The 17,335-nt window shown below is 41.0% G+C and overlaps 1 protein-coding gene across 1 annotated transcript in view; it reads right to left on the bottom strand.

Moving 5' to 3' along the window:
• The window catches only part of TNFSF11 (TNF superfamily member 11), a 34,354-nt gene extending 28,598 nt beyond the window's left edge, over positions 1-5,756 (bottom strand). The window contains exon 1 of the mRNA XM_004054434.5: positions 4,829-5,756. Within this exon, the coding sequence (XP_004054482.1) occupies positions 4,829-5,047 (219 nt within the window). The 5' untranslated portion in view covers positions 5,048-5,756. The remainder of the gene's footprint in view (positions 1-4,828) is intronic.
• Between the last annotated feature and the right edge of the window lie 11,579 nt (positions 5,757-17,335).

Here is a 17,335-nt window from a genome sequence, read left to right as displayed (position 1 = left end):
ATAATCATAGCTCACTTCAGCCTTGAAATCCCTGGGCTCAAGCAGTCCTCCTTCCTCAGCCTTCCACGTAGCTGGGACTACAGGTGCAGGCCACCATGCTTGGCTAATTGGCTAATTTCTTTCTTTTTTTTTCTTGGTAGAGATGGGGTCTCGCTGTGTTGCCCAGGCTTGTCTTGAACTCTTGGGCTTAAGCAATCCTCCCTCCTTGGCCTCCCAAAGTGCTGGGATTACAGGCATGAGCCACTGCACCTGAACCCTATATTCTTGATACTCAGGGTAGTCCAATGAGTAGCATCGTGGGCTCACTGAGGGCTTGCTAGAAATGCAGAATTTCAGGCTTCACCCTGGCATACTGCCTGAGAATATGCATTTTAACTAGATCCCAGGTGATTCTTATACACATTAAAGTTTGAGAAGTCATGCTTTAAAATATAGATTTTCTACTATTGAAACGATTCCAAAGTTCCCTGACACCAATTTTAAAACTGTTTCACAAGTAACATCAATTAGTACAAAGATACTGAAACAGTTAATAATGGTTACTGATTTGATGCAAATAAGTACAATGCAAAGATTTTGTCCCCTTTCTCTTAAAAAAATGCCCACACCCAGATCCCATCTCATTCCTACCCCCCCCCTCACTGGCCAATTTCATCAACATCCCTAAGGGAAGTGTCCAATCATTAAACCTCTTCCCAAATACTTTCAATGTGCAGTTGAGAACCACTGTTTTGGAAGGCAGCATTAGAGCTAAAATATGTATAAAACCCCATCCACTGTTTTTTCCCAAAAGAAATCAAGAATGCATGGAGTAATTGCTTTTAATATACTCATTTATTTTGTTTACTCAAGGATCACACATTAGAAATTTATTTTTAACCTACCACATGTCTTTCTCATTCCAATGCCCTTGCAGCTCTCCTTTCCTGAAAATGGAGACTAGAAGAAAACGGAGGAGGAGAGGTTCAGGGTGCAAGGCCAGCCACACACACAGGTAAATGAGGGCCTCTAAGCTGAAGGAACTGCAGAGCAGGGAGGGAGCCAGACTGATGCCGGACCCTCAGCAAATGCCCACGAACTGACTGAACGAATGTATCACCTACCCAACAACCTACCTACTAGCACACATTAGTCTGGTTGGAGGATTGCGTGATTGAAAAATGATACTACTTTAGCCACTAATCTGATAATTTGCATATTACAATCAGAAATGGGCATATCTGTAGTGTTGCAAATCATTAGAAAAGACTTTGCAGTAAATTAGACATGCCAGGCACTGGGCTAGATGCTATGAATAAGGTGGTGTGCAAAGCAAGCAGTCCCTGTCTTCATGGAACTTACACTTCATTGAGGAACACAGAAATTCAACCAAAAGTCACAGTAAACTGAGTAACAAATGAATTCATTGTACTTAGACATGTCTGAAAACATTAAGTAAATCTTGAAAATCTGACAAAATGGACTGTTAAAATGCATTTGTCAGATAATGTGGTGCCTACGAAATACACTGTCTCATTTTTTTTAACTTCCTTGAAACTTAATCATTTGTAGGGTTAAATGAGGCAGGATGCTTGACGTTTGTGCTACTTCGTTATCTGTGTTTTCAAACAGGCAGTGCACACCTCTACATCAGATTTTCAGTAGTGACTGCTGTCCTGGGTAAAAAACAACCAGGGAGGTTGGTTTGTGCATATTGGGGGATCGAGGGAAGAAGTTAAAAGCGCAAAACATCTTCAGTTTTCTGAAAAGTTTATCTTTATAGCTAAACCCTAAGCTTTGAATATGGTTATATGGATGTTAAAGACACATACACACGCACACACACACACAGAGCAACTTTTTGAAAGGGTTTTTATTTTTTTTTCTTTGTAAACCAAAGTATGAATACTATGTGGTAAATATATAGCAGAAGCCACACACTATTTTCTCTTTGGCAGGGTGGTGGGGGAAAAGCCAAGCTACACCGGATCTAGTAGATATGTATTTTTTACATCTAGGCACATGCAATCTGCAAACATTTAGGAGGCTGATTCAATTTTATCTATTCAAACATTTAAGAAAACAAAATTTTTTAACAGTCACCGTAATTTTTACACTATTCTGGGCATTCTTTTAAATGCATTTAAAAACTCAAACTGCTTTTCCTTGAGGACTTGCATACCTTCTTTTCTCCACCTTTAAACAAAAACTATAAAACTAATCCGTCATTTTTAACTGTAAACTACAAACATGTTACTAGATACTTTGTTCTCATTCAAATGCATTTAGAAACCTCAGATAGTTGATTCACAACTTTAGTGGGAATCAAAAAACTACTGATTTATTTGGTACCAAGTTCCAACCCAAAAAAGCCGATATAAGTGAAAATGTTAAATCAGCGGCAAGTCAAATGGAGACTATTCTCTTAGCTAAGACTTGGAAAGAAGGTCTCTAACACACATAAAAGGGGAAAGAATTACAGAGTAAACTCCCAGGCACGCATCAGCACTTCAGCTATTACCAATGTATGGCAAATCTTTTTTCATCTGTAAGCAACCAGAAATTATTTTGAAACAAATTCCAGACACCAAAGCAGTTTTATCTGTAAATATTTCAGAATGTATCTCAAAATGATTAGGACTCCTTTGGGTAACAATTGTAGACACAATATCCAGTAAAATGCATCCCGATCTAGTGGTATATTCATATGAACACATTGTTCCTAATATTTTTTCTTTACTGAAGGAGATAGCCTTTTTAAAATGCAATACAAAATTGGGTCCAGAATAATAGCTAAATTATTTTGCACAAGTCAAAGGAACCGAATTTTCATGGTATTTAAGAAAACCGTACCCAGAAGTCTGATGACATTAATTTCTTCAAAGGAATATTTTCTGGCTAGACTTACTTTTACTTTGAAAAAGGGTTCTGAATGTTTCACTATCATCCATACAGCATCAAGACTGCTAAAGGATGATGGGAGATCACTGAAAGCCCTGACTCCTCAACCACGGGGACCACTGAGAATTCCTAGGGAAAAGCTGAACAACTCTAACAAGAGCCCAGCAGGTCACTCTTTCCTACACAGCCATGCCACCGATTTCCACAGCTCCTGCCAAGCCAAGCTGTTCATGGTTCCTAGAACTCCTTCATTTCCTACTGCTCCTTCAACATTGGACACTCTCTTCACTATTATGGCAATGAAAATGCCATATCCCGAAGGTGTTAGAAAAGATAAACAGTGGAGAACTACTGCATCTTTGATCCCTTTTCTGATTGTTGCTCTTTTGTTTGACTAAGAATTTTAATGGTTTTATTAGACCACTCTGCTATCTGGCTCCATGCCCATAGTAAGTGGACACTGTCTGTTGAATAAATGATTCTTAACTCATTCCATCGCAGGTGACGGTGCCATGCACAACGCTGGCACTCCATGCACAAGCACTAAATGGGGGTTATTAACAAAATGCTGGATGAGAAAATGGGTAAGCCATTCTTATTGCAACACACTCCAATGAAAGAAAGACGTTTAGTCACTTTCATATAGATTTGTTATCTGTGTTGCAAGCAAACCACTCAAAAGTTGTCTTTTTAGAAACAACAAAACTCTCAATGAGTAGATTATATTTAATGCAGATTTTCTGAAGTGTGGCTCATTGCATTTCTACTTTAAGTAGGTAATCACACTAGTTCTAGAAAATGCAAACTAGCGGATAATGAATACTTAACAAAAAGCCTATGATTAAAAGTAATGGAGTTCGAGACATTGGCACATGTCAAAAAACCATACAATCCAAGCAATGCCATGTTTTGATGCATCCCGTTTGGTTTAGTAATCACCTTTGAATCTGAAAACGAATGTAGTCCAAACCCAACTTTCTTTTCCCATAAAAAAAAATGCACAGTCAGCCCCCCACTTCCTCTGAGAAAGAGTTCACAGCACCAGACAAGAATATTTGAATGAATCCAACCAACTGCACTGCAATTTCCAAGAAAACACAAGAGCATAAACCACCAGAAAGCATAATATTACAAATTTACCCCTTCCTTCCTACTATCTCTCTGCAGTTCCTAGCCGTCGTGCAAAAAACCTCTTCATCTTTCCGAAGGTTGGTTATTTGCTAGACTGTAGTAACACTGTGCCATCACACTCACCTCGCTTCCTTCCTCCGCCCACATCCCTAGCAGGCACGTGGGGCTGTCCCTCTTCCTTCACCCCCCCACAGGACAGCGCCACAGCCGCAGAGCCACCATTCCGAGCCCGCGCCTCTCTGGTCGCGCCGGGTCATTCTGTCCACCCATTGGGCGACCTGGGCACGAGCACCGCGACCTCCCGCTCCGCGCAGCCCTCCAGCACCGTGGCCCCAGCACACCTGCAGAGCAGCCAGGCGCAGGAACCGAAACCCGCCGGGTGGTGGGCGGGAAGGGAAAGGTAGATGCCCAAGTGAAGGCGCTCAACTTTTTTCCTACGTGAACAGAAGTTGATTCTTAACTTCAAGTGAGAAATGACAGGGAGAAAAAGTATGCAATCACTACCAGAAGAGGTGAGAGGCCAGTGTTGTTTCCCAGCGAAGGGACGGGGTGAGATTCAAACCCATCGTCCGGCCAGGGGAGTCCGCCCCCAGAGCACCGAGGAGCTGGGGTACGTGCGCGGAGAGAGAGCAGGGTGCGCCCGACAGCCCTGCGCCAGGTTGTCCCCAAACTCAACACTTCCTCTCTCAGAGTCACTTTCCCTTCCGGAATATGCAAGCTCTGGGGGGCCCAGCCCTGCCGCTAGACTCAGTTTCCAAGTGCGGGGGAAGGAGATAGGCGCTCCCAGCCGCGATCCCCTGGGAAGGTGGCCACTCACCTGCGCTCTGAAATAGAGGAACAGGGCGACGCTGCAGACGACCTGGCCCAGCCCCAGCCCCAGGAGGGCCACGAACATGGAGCGGGAGGCTGCGGGGGGCTGGTGCGGCGCAGGCGGCGGCGGAGCGTGCAGGGAGCCCTCGTGCGGGGCTCCGGGGCCGCCGCCCATCTCCTCCGAGCCACGCAGGTACTTGGTGTAGTCTCTGCTGGCGCGGCGCATGGCGCTCGGCCCTCTGGCTCCGGAGCTCTCCTCCCTCTCCCGCTCCCTCCCCTTCTTGTCTGCGGCCAACTCCGGAGGCTGCGGCGGAGCCTCGACGTGGGGCGCCGACTTGGAGCCCGGCTTTGGCTCCTGGGGCGCGCGGGCGAGCGGGCAGGGCGCCCGGCAGCCCCAACTCTTATAAACCGCTTGGAGAGCCCTGGCCTCGGGAGCCAATCAGCCCCAGGCGAGGCTGCCTCTTCCACTCCCACCTCTGGCTCCCCTTCCTTCCTTTCGCCCTCCCTCTCTCTCAATCTCTGTCACTGAAGGGCCTCCTTCATGGGGGCCCTCCAAGGAGGAGGCTGGGGGCGACTCCAGTGGTTCCAGACTCCCCTTGCCATCCTCAGCTGTCTTTCTGGAGGTCCAAGAGATGGGTTAAGGAAGACGCAGAGGACACCTTTGCTAAAGGATAAGGATTGCACCTCAGACATTCCTCCTGCATCCATTCTAGTTTGGTAGAGAAGGGACTTCACATCCTAGAGTCTCGGTTTCCTCCTTAGGATTTAGAAAGTTGAATTTGATGATCTCTGAAGACCCTTCCTGTCCAACCTCTCCCCCCAAAGTGCTTCCAAATATAGTTTCTCAAAGTATTTTGGAAGACTTCGAAAATTTCACAGTCCCCTTCCCAAATCCCTATTTCTGCATCTTGAAGGTGACATTGAGCGAGGCAGGTCTTGAATGTGGCAGTAGAGAGCCTATAGACACCAACTCTGACTTTATAAAGATGAAAACAGTGCAGAGAAAAGGGTAAAGGGGCGTGTAGCCAGAAGCAAGCATCCGAGGAGGGCTCACCCAACCGTCAGGAAAGAGATGTAACACGAAGCTGATGATACAGTTAAATGTTAGTTTCATTGCTAAAGAAACCTTGCTAGGGCTTTTTAAAAACCTCTATTCAGAACTGTGGCTTTTAGTGAGAAAACAAAAATATTAACATTGCTCACAAATTCTGATACTTCTTCAGAAGGAAGTTGCTGACCAATGTAAACACCCATGAAACTTAGGATGTTTCCACTTTTTTATTAATACAGTTAGCCCACAGTATCCATGGGTTCCACATCTGTGGATGCAATGAACCACAGATCAAAAACATTTGGAAAAAAAAAAGGATGGCTGTGTCTGGACTAACATCTGTAGACTTTTTTTCTTGTGATCATTTCCTAAATGATACACAACTAGTTACATAGCATTTACATTGTATTAAGTATTATAAATAATCTAAAGATAATTTCAAGTGTACAAGAGGATGTGTGTAGGTTAAATGCAAATACTATGCCATGATACGTTAAGAAACTTGAACATCCGTGGATTTTGGTATTTGCGGGGAGGGGTTTGGTGGTGTCCTGGAACCAGTCTTCCATGGATATCAGGGGACTACTGTGCCTTTTTATTTTGCATCCTCTTTCTGCCTAATTCGCTAATGAGTACTTCTCTAGGCAAGATTTGTGACAAATGACAGGTCTCTGAGTTATTAAAGCTTGTGTTCTAAATTGAACACTTAGACCTCAGTAAATGTTGAGGAAGAGTGACCAGGTTGGATTTTTTTTAAAGGCAGCCATACAAAGAAAATGATCTGTTCAAATTCAAAAATGCCTTTAGCATTTATATGCGTATCAATATATAGGTTGGTGGAGAAGGGACAAAAAATTTTCAGACTCAAAAATAGAAACAATTGACGTTAATTCTACTCCTTGTAGTCTTTGACCTCTTCCCACTTTTTGTTTGTTAACTTTGGGAAGTAGGTTTACTGTCTCCTCTTCCCCCTCCTCCTCCTCCTCTTCTTCCTCATTCTCTCCCTGCTCCTTGACTCAGGAAATAATTCCATATTTCTTCTTTCTTATAAATATTGATTGGGATCAAATATTTTTAAAATGTGTTATAACAACTAAACCCACAATGATTTTACTATAGTGTCTTCCATTCTTTTTAATGGGTTTTTATACAACAATGTTTTATACATGTTTTTAATTCCTTGACATCTTGATCCTCAGGTAACAAGAAAGTCCCTCAAATCCCTGAATTATGTTCAGGTATACTTGACCCAGGAGCTTCATATATGGGACCGTATGTTACATTCCTACAGAGTTCTTCATATGGCATTTCTACTAGTACTCCAAAAATGTCATCCCACTATCTTCTGGCTTCCATAGGCTGTATTAGATACTCCACTGTCAGTCTACCTGCTGCTGTTTCACAGGTAATGTATCTTTCTTGCCTATGTATTTACCTATTCCTTTGTCAACATTCACTCCCCAACTAATAGATAAACTCCATATGTTCAACGACTCTTGCTGTATTATTCACCTCTGTAACATTCACCATTTCCTAAAAATGTTGCCTGCTATAGTAGGTGCATGGTAAATACTTGCTGAATAAAATTTGAGCAAAGGAATCTTCAAAGCCTCTGCCAGTCTCCCAGTCTAAGCCATGCTATATCTTATCAGAATGAATCACACTTGCCCCCTGAAGAATTCGGTGCACACTGATCAGGATTTTCTTCTAAAAGCAAAAGTATATGTCATTTCCATACCTGCAATTCTTTGATGGCTTCTAAGTGTTGTTGGTATAAAGTCAAAACCCTGAAGATTAAAAACCTTCAATAGGCCAGGCGCAGTGGTTCACTTCTATAATCCCAGCACTTTGGGTGGCCGAGGCATGAGGATCATTGGAGCCCAGGAGATGGAGAATAGCCTGGGGAACATAGGGAGACCCTATCTTTACAAAAAATGAACAAATTAGCCAGGCATTTTGGTGCACATCTCTGGTCCCAGTTACTCAGAAGGCTGAGATAGGTGGATTGTTTGAGCCCAGGAGGTCGAAGCTGCAGTAAGCTACAATCATGCCACTGCACTCCAGCCTGGGAGACAGAGCAAGATTCTGTCTCAAAAATAAAAAAAAAAAGATAAAAATAAAAAATAAAACTCTCCAATAGTCCTTCACAAGCTGGCTCAAGACTCCTTTTCTACATCAGCTTCAAATGCTACCTAACTGGAGCACTCATCTCTCCAACTTCTACACCTGGAGGACTCTCCCACTTGTCTTTCCTTTCTCAGCTCAAATGTCGCTTCTCCAGAAGTCTTTCTCAGCTCTCCTCACCCAGGTGGCTCCCTCTGTTTTATGCTCCCATGGCATCCTTAAATTCTCCTGTCATGTCACTCATGCATGTCTTCATTTACTCTACAGATATATTAGTGAGAACCCATTATATGCCAGCACTGGGCTAGAAACGTGGTGATCAAGATGGAACATGGGGCTTACACCCTAGTGGGAAAAAAAAAGGTTCAACAAATCATCACACAAATCACTAACAAAACCGTGATTAGTACTTTGAAGGCAAAGTGCAAGTACAATGAGAATCTTATAATAATACTAGGGTCTAGACCTATGTGGGGAGTCAGAGAAAACTCTTAGTACAATGCAAATGTGGGGAGTCAGAGAAAGCTCTTAGGCAAAGATAATGATTTAAACTACTACTAGATAATGATTTAAACTACTCCCAGAGTAAAAGCCACCCAGAGAGAAAGTGGCCAGGAGCTATCCTAAGCTGAGAGTGATTGTATTATTATAACAAGTTGTTTAACATGTCTTCCCAATTGCATGTCTTATTCATCTGCCTTATTTATCATAAATTCATTAATATATTTATTTTAACAATATATCAGCTAATCAATTAAGTCATTATCAAAATTATAAAATAGTTGAGTGAAAGCCTTGTAAGCTAATAGGTATTAAGAGATGCCGAGACCCCAGAACATAATTGAAGATTCAAAGTTGATGTCAATACTCCACTGTAAATAACACAATGTTTAGATCAATATTTCTCAAACCATATTTCCTAGTACCTTAGTGTATTAACATAGAATTATTTTGGACTCATGTGAAAATTGATTGGTTCATGTTATTGAAAACTAGGGCTAAGTCTAGCTTCAGGAATGGTTGGATACAAGTCTGAATTTAATACCTTTCCTTTGAGCCAGGGAATTAAGTTAACCCCATGTGAACCTCATGTCATGGGCTGAGAGGAGGGAGAGATATTTGTCAAAGGAAAATTAAAGTGCAGATATGAGAAGGATAAGGAATTGCTGCACTGCTGGGCAGGTACAAATACTATAGCTGTTCATGTTCAGTCATTTGCTAGATCAGCAATTTTCAAACCTTTTACATTCTTCAAAATTTTGAGAACACCAAAGAGGTTTTATTTGTGTGAGTTATATTTATAAATATTTGGTGTATTCAAACTCCAAGCAGAAAATTTTACCATATTAGCATGTTAACATAATGTTAATATAATTTTATAAATAATTCATACTTTTATAAAATTATTTTATTTAAAAAAACAGATTTTCAAAAAAAGTAGGGAGAAAAGTGCCACTGTTTTACATTTTTTCACATCTCTACAATTGGCCTGATAGAGTCACATTCAGTCCTGCACTTACTCTGTTACAATATTGCACATGATGCAGCCTTTAGAAAACTTCACTATATGAATGAAAATGAAAAAGGAAGTCATTCGTTATTATTATGACAGACGTTTCACTTTGCTGAACTCCGGAGAGGATCCATCTTCTAGAAGTCACCTAAATTCCTTGGTTCCTTCATCTCCAAACCTCATCACTCCAGTCTCTGACCTCTGATTCTGTCCTCACAGCTTCTCTCTAACTCTAATATCTCTCTCTTTTTTTCTTTTCTTTTCTTTTCTTTTTTTTTTTTTTTGAGACAGAATGTTGCTCTGTAGCCCAGGCTGGAGTGCAGTGGCGCAATCTCGGCTCACTGCAAGCTCCTCCTCCTGGGTTCACGCCATTCTCCTGCCTCAGCCTCCCGAGTAGCTGGGACTACAGGTGACTGCCACCATGCCCGGCTAATTTTTTGTATTTTTAGTAGAGATGGGGTTTCACCATGTTAGCCAGGATGGTCTCGATCTCCCGACCTCATGATCCACCCGCCTCGGCCTCACAAAGTGCTGGGATTACAGGCGTGAGCCACCGTGCCCAGCTAATATCTCCCTCTTATGATAAGAACCCTTGTGATTACATTGGGCCCACCCAGACTATCCAGGATCATCTCTGCATCTCCAGATCCTTAACTTGATTACATATGCAAAGTAAGTTTTGCCATGTGAGGTAACATAGTCACAAAGTCTGGGGCTTAGGATATGGATTCCTTGGTGGCGGAGGGCGTTAACCTACTGCAGTGTGGGAAAGCCAACCCACTTTTGCTGGCCCCTGGGTTCCTTACCATCCCTTCTTAGTTTGCTTAACCCTGACCGCAACTCTTCAAATTAAAGTCTTTTCAGTTAAACCCCTTGGATTTGCCACCTATTTCCTGCCAGGACCCTGTATAAGATACTTGCTAAATCTGAAGCCAGTTGCAACTAATTTATAAGTGTGGGTATTATAAAATATATATGCAGCCCCTCATGCTAATAATTTTTAAAATGTGTATAATCATAAGTAATAAGTCTGTGAAAATATCTCACCCTGGAAATGGGGTCAGCCTGAGCAACTTTTTGAAACTGGTGGGCTTTGTCTTTTGTACTTACCACCTCTCCTTTGATCACTCTTCTTCTTTTTCTGTCTGTTCCCGCCTCTTCTGATCTCAGGTCCAGGCTCATATGCTGCTCACTGAAAACCTAATGAAACTTCTCACCTAGGACTGGCCTCCCTAATAATCTAATCCAGCTTACCCATTACCCTTTACAAGCAACTTGGTCTTATTACATTCCCTTCAGCTAACAAATTAACTAGTATGTGATGACAAATTAACATTCACTGTGTCAATGGACAATTGAATTAAAATTTTATGTTGGCAGTCTTCTGGAAATATACTGCCTTACCCCCTTAACTTAAATCACACAATTTATAAATTTAGAAAGGTGAGTTTTATTTCTTAAGAATGGAATTACAACCTACAGGCAGGAAGGGCAGCCTGCCACTGGAAAAAACCTAAAGCAAGCCCTTCAACAGAGGGAAGAGTAACACAGGAATTTAAGCTGAAGGGGTTGGCAAAGCATACATATTCAACAGGACATAGGAAGAGCTATGAATATTCATGAAAGGGTGTGAGCATGCATGATAAGCAAACATGCATGTTACGTGCGTCCCACAGTTCCGTTGGGATGGAGATTTAACATTTAAATGTACACAATTAGGTGAAGAAGGGACAGGAAGGCACTCAAATGTGCATCTGCTGTAAAACCAGCCAGAAGTAGTCCATGGTTGGTGGTCTCTTATCAGGAGAAAGTTACAGAAATCACTCTCTTGTCCAATCAAAGCTGTCACTGTGGCTTGTGTAACAGGTGGGGGCTCAGTTATTTGGTGTCTGATGGCTGGGGAGCTGCAACTGCTTCAACATCACTTATCTCAAAGCTAGTGTTGTTTAGCTGCTGGAGAAAGAGGGAGAAGAAACCCTGTGGGAATTAGAACATAGTTTATTTGTTAAGTGTAAAGTGTGTGACTTAACCCTTGCCTGGCATGGCCATAGCTCTTGTTTACAATTTGGTATCTTATTGCCATAAACAGTCTATTCTGTCAGTCTTATGATCTCTGTTTTAACATTAATGCTGTCAGCTGTTGTGTCTAAACAGCAAAAAGAAAGGGATATAATGAGGCATCTGACCTACCATCCCATCATGGTCGGGAACTCAGGTGGGTTTTTTTTATTATTATTATTTTAAGGTTTCTCTGAGGTCCTCTTGGCCAAACAGGGCCTATTTGGTTGGTTTGGTTTAGCTCTCACCCCTAAAGGAGTGCATTTCTAATGGCAAATTATCAGACATTACGGAAAACTGGATGGGAGGTGGAAGAGGAAAAACATCTTGGTCATGTATGAAGGAAGTAAACCTGTCCATAACTGTTTATCTCTTCTATGCACAATGCTAGAAATATTTAGAGTAATTTTATCTCTTACTTTCTAGAAAGCAACTCTGTTTGACAGGTTTTTAATTCATTAATATTATCTCAGACTTATTCCTAAAATAAAATTAATCTAAAGTATTAGAGCTTTTAAATAAACTTTTGGGAAATACAAAAATTAATTAGAGAGATTGTAGCTGTTTCTGAAAACATAATTAAATAATATCAAAGGGTCTTATTGTATTCATTTCCTAAATGTTTCCTGAATCTGTCTCCACTTCAGTTTTCCTCAGAAAATAATTTTTTATTGTTTCTTCTTTGAAACACTTATTTTTGCCATATTAGGTCCTCTATAATACATTGTTTAACTTGCAGTTTCATTTTATTTACTTATTTATTTATTTATTTATTTATTTGAGACAGAGTCCTTCTCTGTCACCAAGGCTAGAGTGCAGTGGTGCAATCTCGGCTCACTGCAACCTCTGCCTCCCTGGTTCAAGCAATTCCCCTGCCTCAGCCACCTGAGTAGCTGGGATTTCAGGCATGTACCACCATGCCTGGCTAATTTTTGTATTTTTACTAGAGATGGAGTTTTGCTATGTTGCCCAGACTGGTCTTGAACTCCTTACCTCAAGTATCTGCTTACCTCGGCCTCCCAAAGAGCTGAGATTCCAGGCATGAGCCACCACGCCTGGCCTTTATTTATGTTTCATCCTGAATATGTTCCTTCATTTGATCTAGATCTGTGTTCAATATTTCAGCAGTTTCTGTTCTATTATTCAGGTGATCTGTTGGATTTTAAAGTCCAAAATTAAATTTTATTTCAAGAAATCCTTTTTTCCCTTCAATTGATCTTTCACAATAGCTTCTTGTACCGCCTCAATAATTCTCCTTACAATCATTTATAAATTCACCTCTGTTTCTTTACCAAACCTTCTCTGTAAACAAGCTGCTGAGTTTATTTGATTCAAGTCCCTCTTTCAAGCTCCTGAGACCTTTTGGGTGATACCTGACCCTTCTTTTCCTACCAATGTCCATTGGTGTCAGTCCCCATTGCTTCTGGATATGTCAGATTATTAGAAGGGTCTTAGGCAATGGTAGACATCCATGAAGTGAGGGGTAGGGAAGATGCTTCCTCACCAGGATGGCAGCATAAGAAGGACTGGGGATCTCTCATGGCTGGAAATTTCAAGTAGATTCCATATGTCTGTCAGGATGCATGGGATCACTTGGCCAAGTGATTATAGTCTCCCAAGAAGCTATGGGATTAATTCTGTTTTCAGACTTCCCCAAATCTACTAATACTTAGGTCTGCTCATTGCTGTAAATAATTTTGTCCAGAAGTTGGCCTGTGCTCTTCTATTCCTATACTGTCTCCTTAGGTCCTAAAGCCTCAGGTAGGCTTCCCATCCCCACATACTCTCTGTGTTATTGAGATGGGAGTGGGAGGTGTCAAAAAATAAGCCTATGCTGCCATATTCCCAGAGTGCTTGTTCCCTCCTTCTTGTCTGTAAATGAGCCTCTCATGATTTCCTGCCTAAGTACTAAAATGGCTTCCCTTTCATCCTCCTTCCAGCAGTCTCCTCTCACTTAAACCCATCTTCCAGATTGATCCATTTATCACGAACAACTGGATGTATAACTTCCCCTCTTGAAACCACTCAGCAGCCTACCAACACTTAAGATAAAGTCCAGGCTCTTTACAAACTCTTAATTTTTTCCCATCTCTGTCTTTAGCCTCAACATCCATCACTGCCTTGCACTTAAAGTTCTAGTTTTAGAACATAAGAATAACTTGTAATTTTCTTGTACGTCATACTATTTATTTCAAACCTCTATTCCCTTGTTCATGCTCATAATTTAGTCATTCAACAAACATGTACTGCATACCAACCATGAGTCTGGTACTATGGTAGGCATAAGAGATATAATGCTGAATAAAATAGATAATTGTTGTGCCCACAAAGCTTACACTCTAAGGCAAATGTTGTAGTAACATTGAAAGAATAGAACCTAATAGATGCAAAGAGAAAAAGCATATTATTTCCTCCCTGCAATGAGAGTTTAAAACCATTCAGTAAACTGCTTTATTTATTACATGGAAGATCTCAGTAGACCATGGCATTACCATAACCATAACAACTAGACAAAGCCACCAGAAAAACTAAAGAAAAAAATACATATATATATATATTTTTTAAAAGTTATCAATGAGCTGATAATGAAACAAAATCTAAAGGGATGGAATTCCACATGAACATTCTTTTCTAGATAAGAAAGATTAACAGTCCCTTTCCTCCCTTGGAACATTTGTCAAGCATAAACACAGATAGGTGTAGTGTTGAGTTTGCTGTAGGCAGAGATATTTTACTGGAGCTGATGTAACAGATTAAAATCTACAAATGCCCAACTATTTTCTCCAATTACTGGTCTTCTTCCCCCACAGATTTTGTTGAGTACTGGCAAAGTGGCTGGGGAACTGGGCTGGGAAGGTAGAGAGAGATCTTCTAGTGTATGAGAGAAACTTGTCAGAGAAAGAGAACAAAATAAGAACACACAAAAAAACCCTTCAAGATATTTGAAACAAGAGTTGCACTGAAACTACTTAAAGCTGCAATTCAGCTCAGTTTCTGATTGGATTGAAGTCCTCACCTTAGCTGCAAAATAATATCTACATTAGTTCTTTTATATACAATGCTTGGTATACAGTTTTCAAAATCACATGACATGACAAGAAGCTGAAATGCATGGTTCATAATGAAGAGGGAAAAAATATCCAATTAAAAACAGACCAACAGATGACCCAAATATTGGAAATAGTAGACAAGAATTTTTTTTTTTTTTTTTGAAACGGAGTTTCATTCTTGTTGCCCAGGCTGAAGTGCAATGGTGCGATCTCGGCTCACTGCAACCTTCACCTTCTGGGTTCAAGCAATTCTCCTGCCTCAGCCTACCAAGTAGGTGGGATTGCAGTCATGTGCCATCACGCCCGGCTAATTTTGTGTTTTTAGTAGAGACGAGGTTTCTCCATATTGGTCAGGCTGGTCTCGAACTCCTGACCTCAGGTGGTCCACCTGCCTTGGCCTCTCAAAGTGCTGGGATTACAGGTGTGAGCCACCGTGCCCAGCCTACAATAATTTTTAAATAATTCTTTTACATATAGTAAAGAAAACAGAGGCAAAGGTAAACAAAATGGATGAAGAGATAGAGAATTGCAACAAAGAAGTGGAATGTTTTTAAAAATAAGCATGTGGATATTCTAGAACAAAAAAATAAAATATCTAAAATTAAGAATTAACTAGATTAACTTAATAACAGACTGGATAATAAAAAAATAGTGAATTCAAAGCCAATTCAATAGAAAACGTCTAAAATAGAGGAACAATAATTAGAAAATTAAACAGAAGAGAACATGAGAAATACATGGGACATTATCAAAAGGTCTAATATATGTGTAATTGGAGTTCCAGAAGGACAGGAAAAAAATGCAACAGAAGGAACATAGAAGTATATTATGGTGAGAACTTTCCAAACTGATTAAAGACATTAACTCATTGACTCAAAATGTCAGAAAATCACAAAGTGGGTATGTACAAAGAAATCTACACCTAGCCACACCATAATCAAACTGCTGAAACCCAAAGACAAAGAAAAAAACCTTAAAACCAACAAGTAGTCCATGTTTTTTCCCTCTGGCTGGAAATCTCAGGTAGGTTTCAAAATTTCTTTCTTCCTTTTTTTTTTTTTTGAGACAGAGTTTTTGCTCTGTTGCCCAGGCTGGAGTGCAATGGTGCAATCTCAGCTCACTGCAACCTCCGCCTCCTGGGTTCAAGTGATTCTCCTGCTTCAGTCCCCCGAGTGGCTGGGATGACAGGTGTCCGCCACCACACACAGCTAATTTTTGTATTTTTGGTAGAGACAAGGTTTTACCATGTTGGCAAGGCCGGTCTTGAACTCTTGACCTCAAGTAATCCACCCGCCTTGGCCTCCTAAAGCGCTGGGATTACAGGTGTGAGCCACCCCATCCAGCCTAACTTCTTTGTTCTTACTTAAATGATAAAAAGTCCTCTGGTCACTTTTAGTCCTGAGAACACACTCATTTCAAAAATTAAAAGAAGCGGTCCAAGTTAATAACAAAAGCTTTGATTCAATTTCAAGTTAAATCTTCTTCCCTCCTTCAATTCAGAACTTTCAGTCTGGAAACTTTACCATGGGAAGGGGAGCCTGCTGTGGGTGGGATGGAACTGGAGGGGACTTATTTGACTAGTAAAGTTATAACCTGGGTTGGTGCTCTCTGAGCTTGGTAAAATGTTCAGAGTGAACTCTTTCATTCATGGTACTCTTTCGTATTTTCTTAAAGATTTTCCCACTGGAAGCATCTGACTGAAACTCCCTCTCCCTAGCTGACTGTTTACAATTCTCCCCTCAATTTCTGTAACTAATAGTACCTCTCATTCTTTTCTTCTGGCTACAGCCTGCCTCTGGCTGGAAACCTTGGATGGAGTCCCTTTAATAATGATCATCAGACTGTCCTCTTCCTGGTTGCCCACGTCACATCCCTGGTACACATTCTGCCTTGTTGTCAGTGAAAACAAACTGTGTTTTCACTGCGTGCAGCTTGGTCTTAGCTCTGCCACCAGAGAGGCAGCTTCGGCCACACCATTTGCTTTCAGTCTTCTTAGATGTGAGACAAATCCCAGGCTCTTTGTTACCTGAAACTTCACAACAAATATCAACCTCGCCAACTGCTTATCTCAAAGCTCCTCTCACAGATTCTCTAAACAAACTATGGCTTGATTACTTCAACCTCAATTATGTATATCCTTAACTAGGTTTCCAGATTCCTTCTCTACAAGTATCTTTCTTTGAAATATGGGAGTTTTTGCAACCTAGGATTTAGTTTCCACTTTAACATGCTGATACACAAGCAAATGCAGTCACCATAAAATGTAATTAGTAAAATGTGTCCTGGGAGCACACGAGAGTTCTTAACCTAGACTTGGGAGTCCAGAAAAGACTTTTTGGAGGAAGCCATATTTAAGATGAGGCTTGTGGGATGAGTCAGTTATCCAAGCAAAGTGGGAAGACACACATATAACAGCCAAGAAGCAAAACAGGATGTATTCAAGGAACTGAAAGTTTAGTGTAGCTTGATCAGAATGGAAGGAAGAATAGTGAAAAATGAGACTAGAAAACGAGCAGGGATTGAGTCACAAAGCTTTTGTCACAATAAAAATTTGAATTTTATTCGGAAGCAATGGAGAGTCATTGAAAATTTTTTTCTCAGGAAAATGACAAGTCTGTTGTGTAATTTAGAATGTGCTTTGACTGCAATGTGGAGAATAGGTTTCAGGGAGGGTGGTAGAAAGAGGTGGGCAGAGCAAGTCTGGACTCAGAGAGCCAG

Source organism: Gorilla gorilla, chromosome 14 (genome assembly GCF_029281585.2).
Source record: "Gorilla gorilla gorilla isolate KB3781 chromosome 14, NHGRI_mGorGor1-v2.1_pri, whole genome shotgun sequence".
Taxonomy (NCBI): Eukaryota; Metazoa; Chordata; class Mammalia; order Primates; family Hominidae; genus Gorilla; species Gorilla gorilla.
Note: the sequence above shows the minus strand (reverse complement) of the source record. Positions and strands in the feature narration are given on the sequence as shown.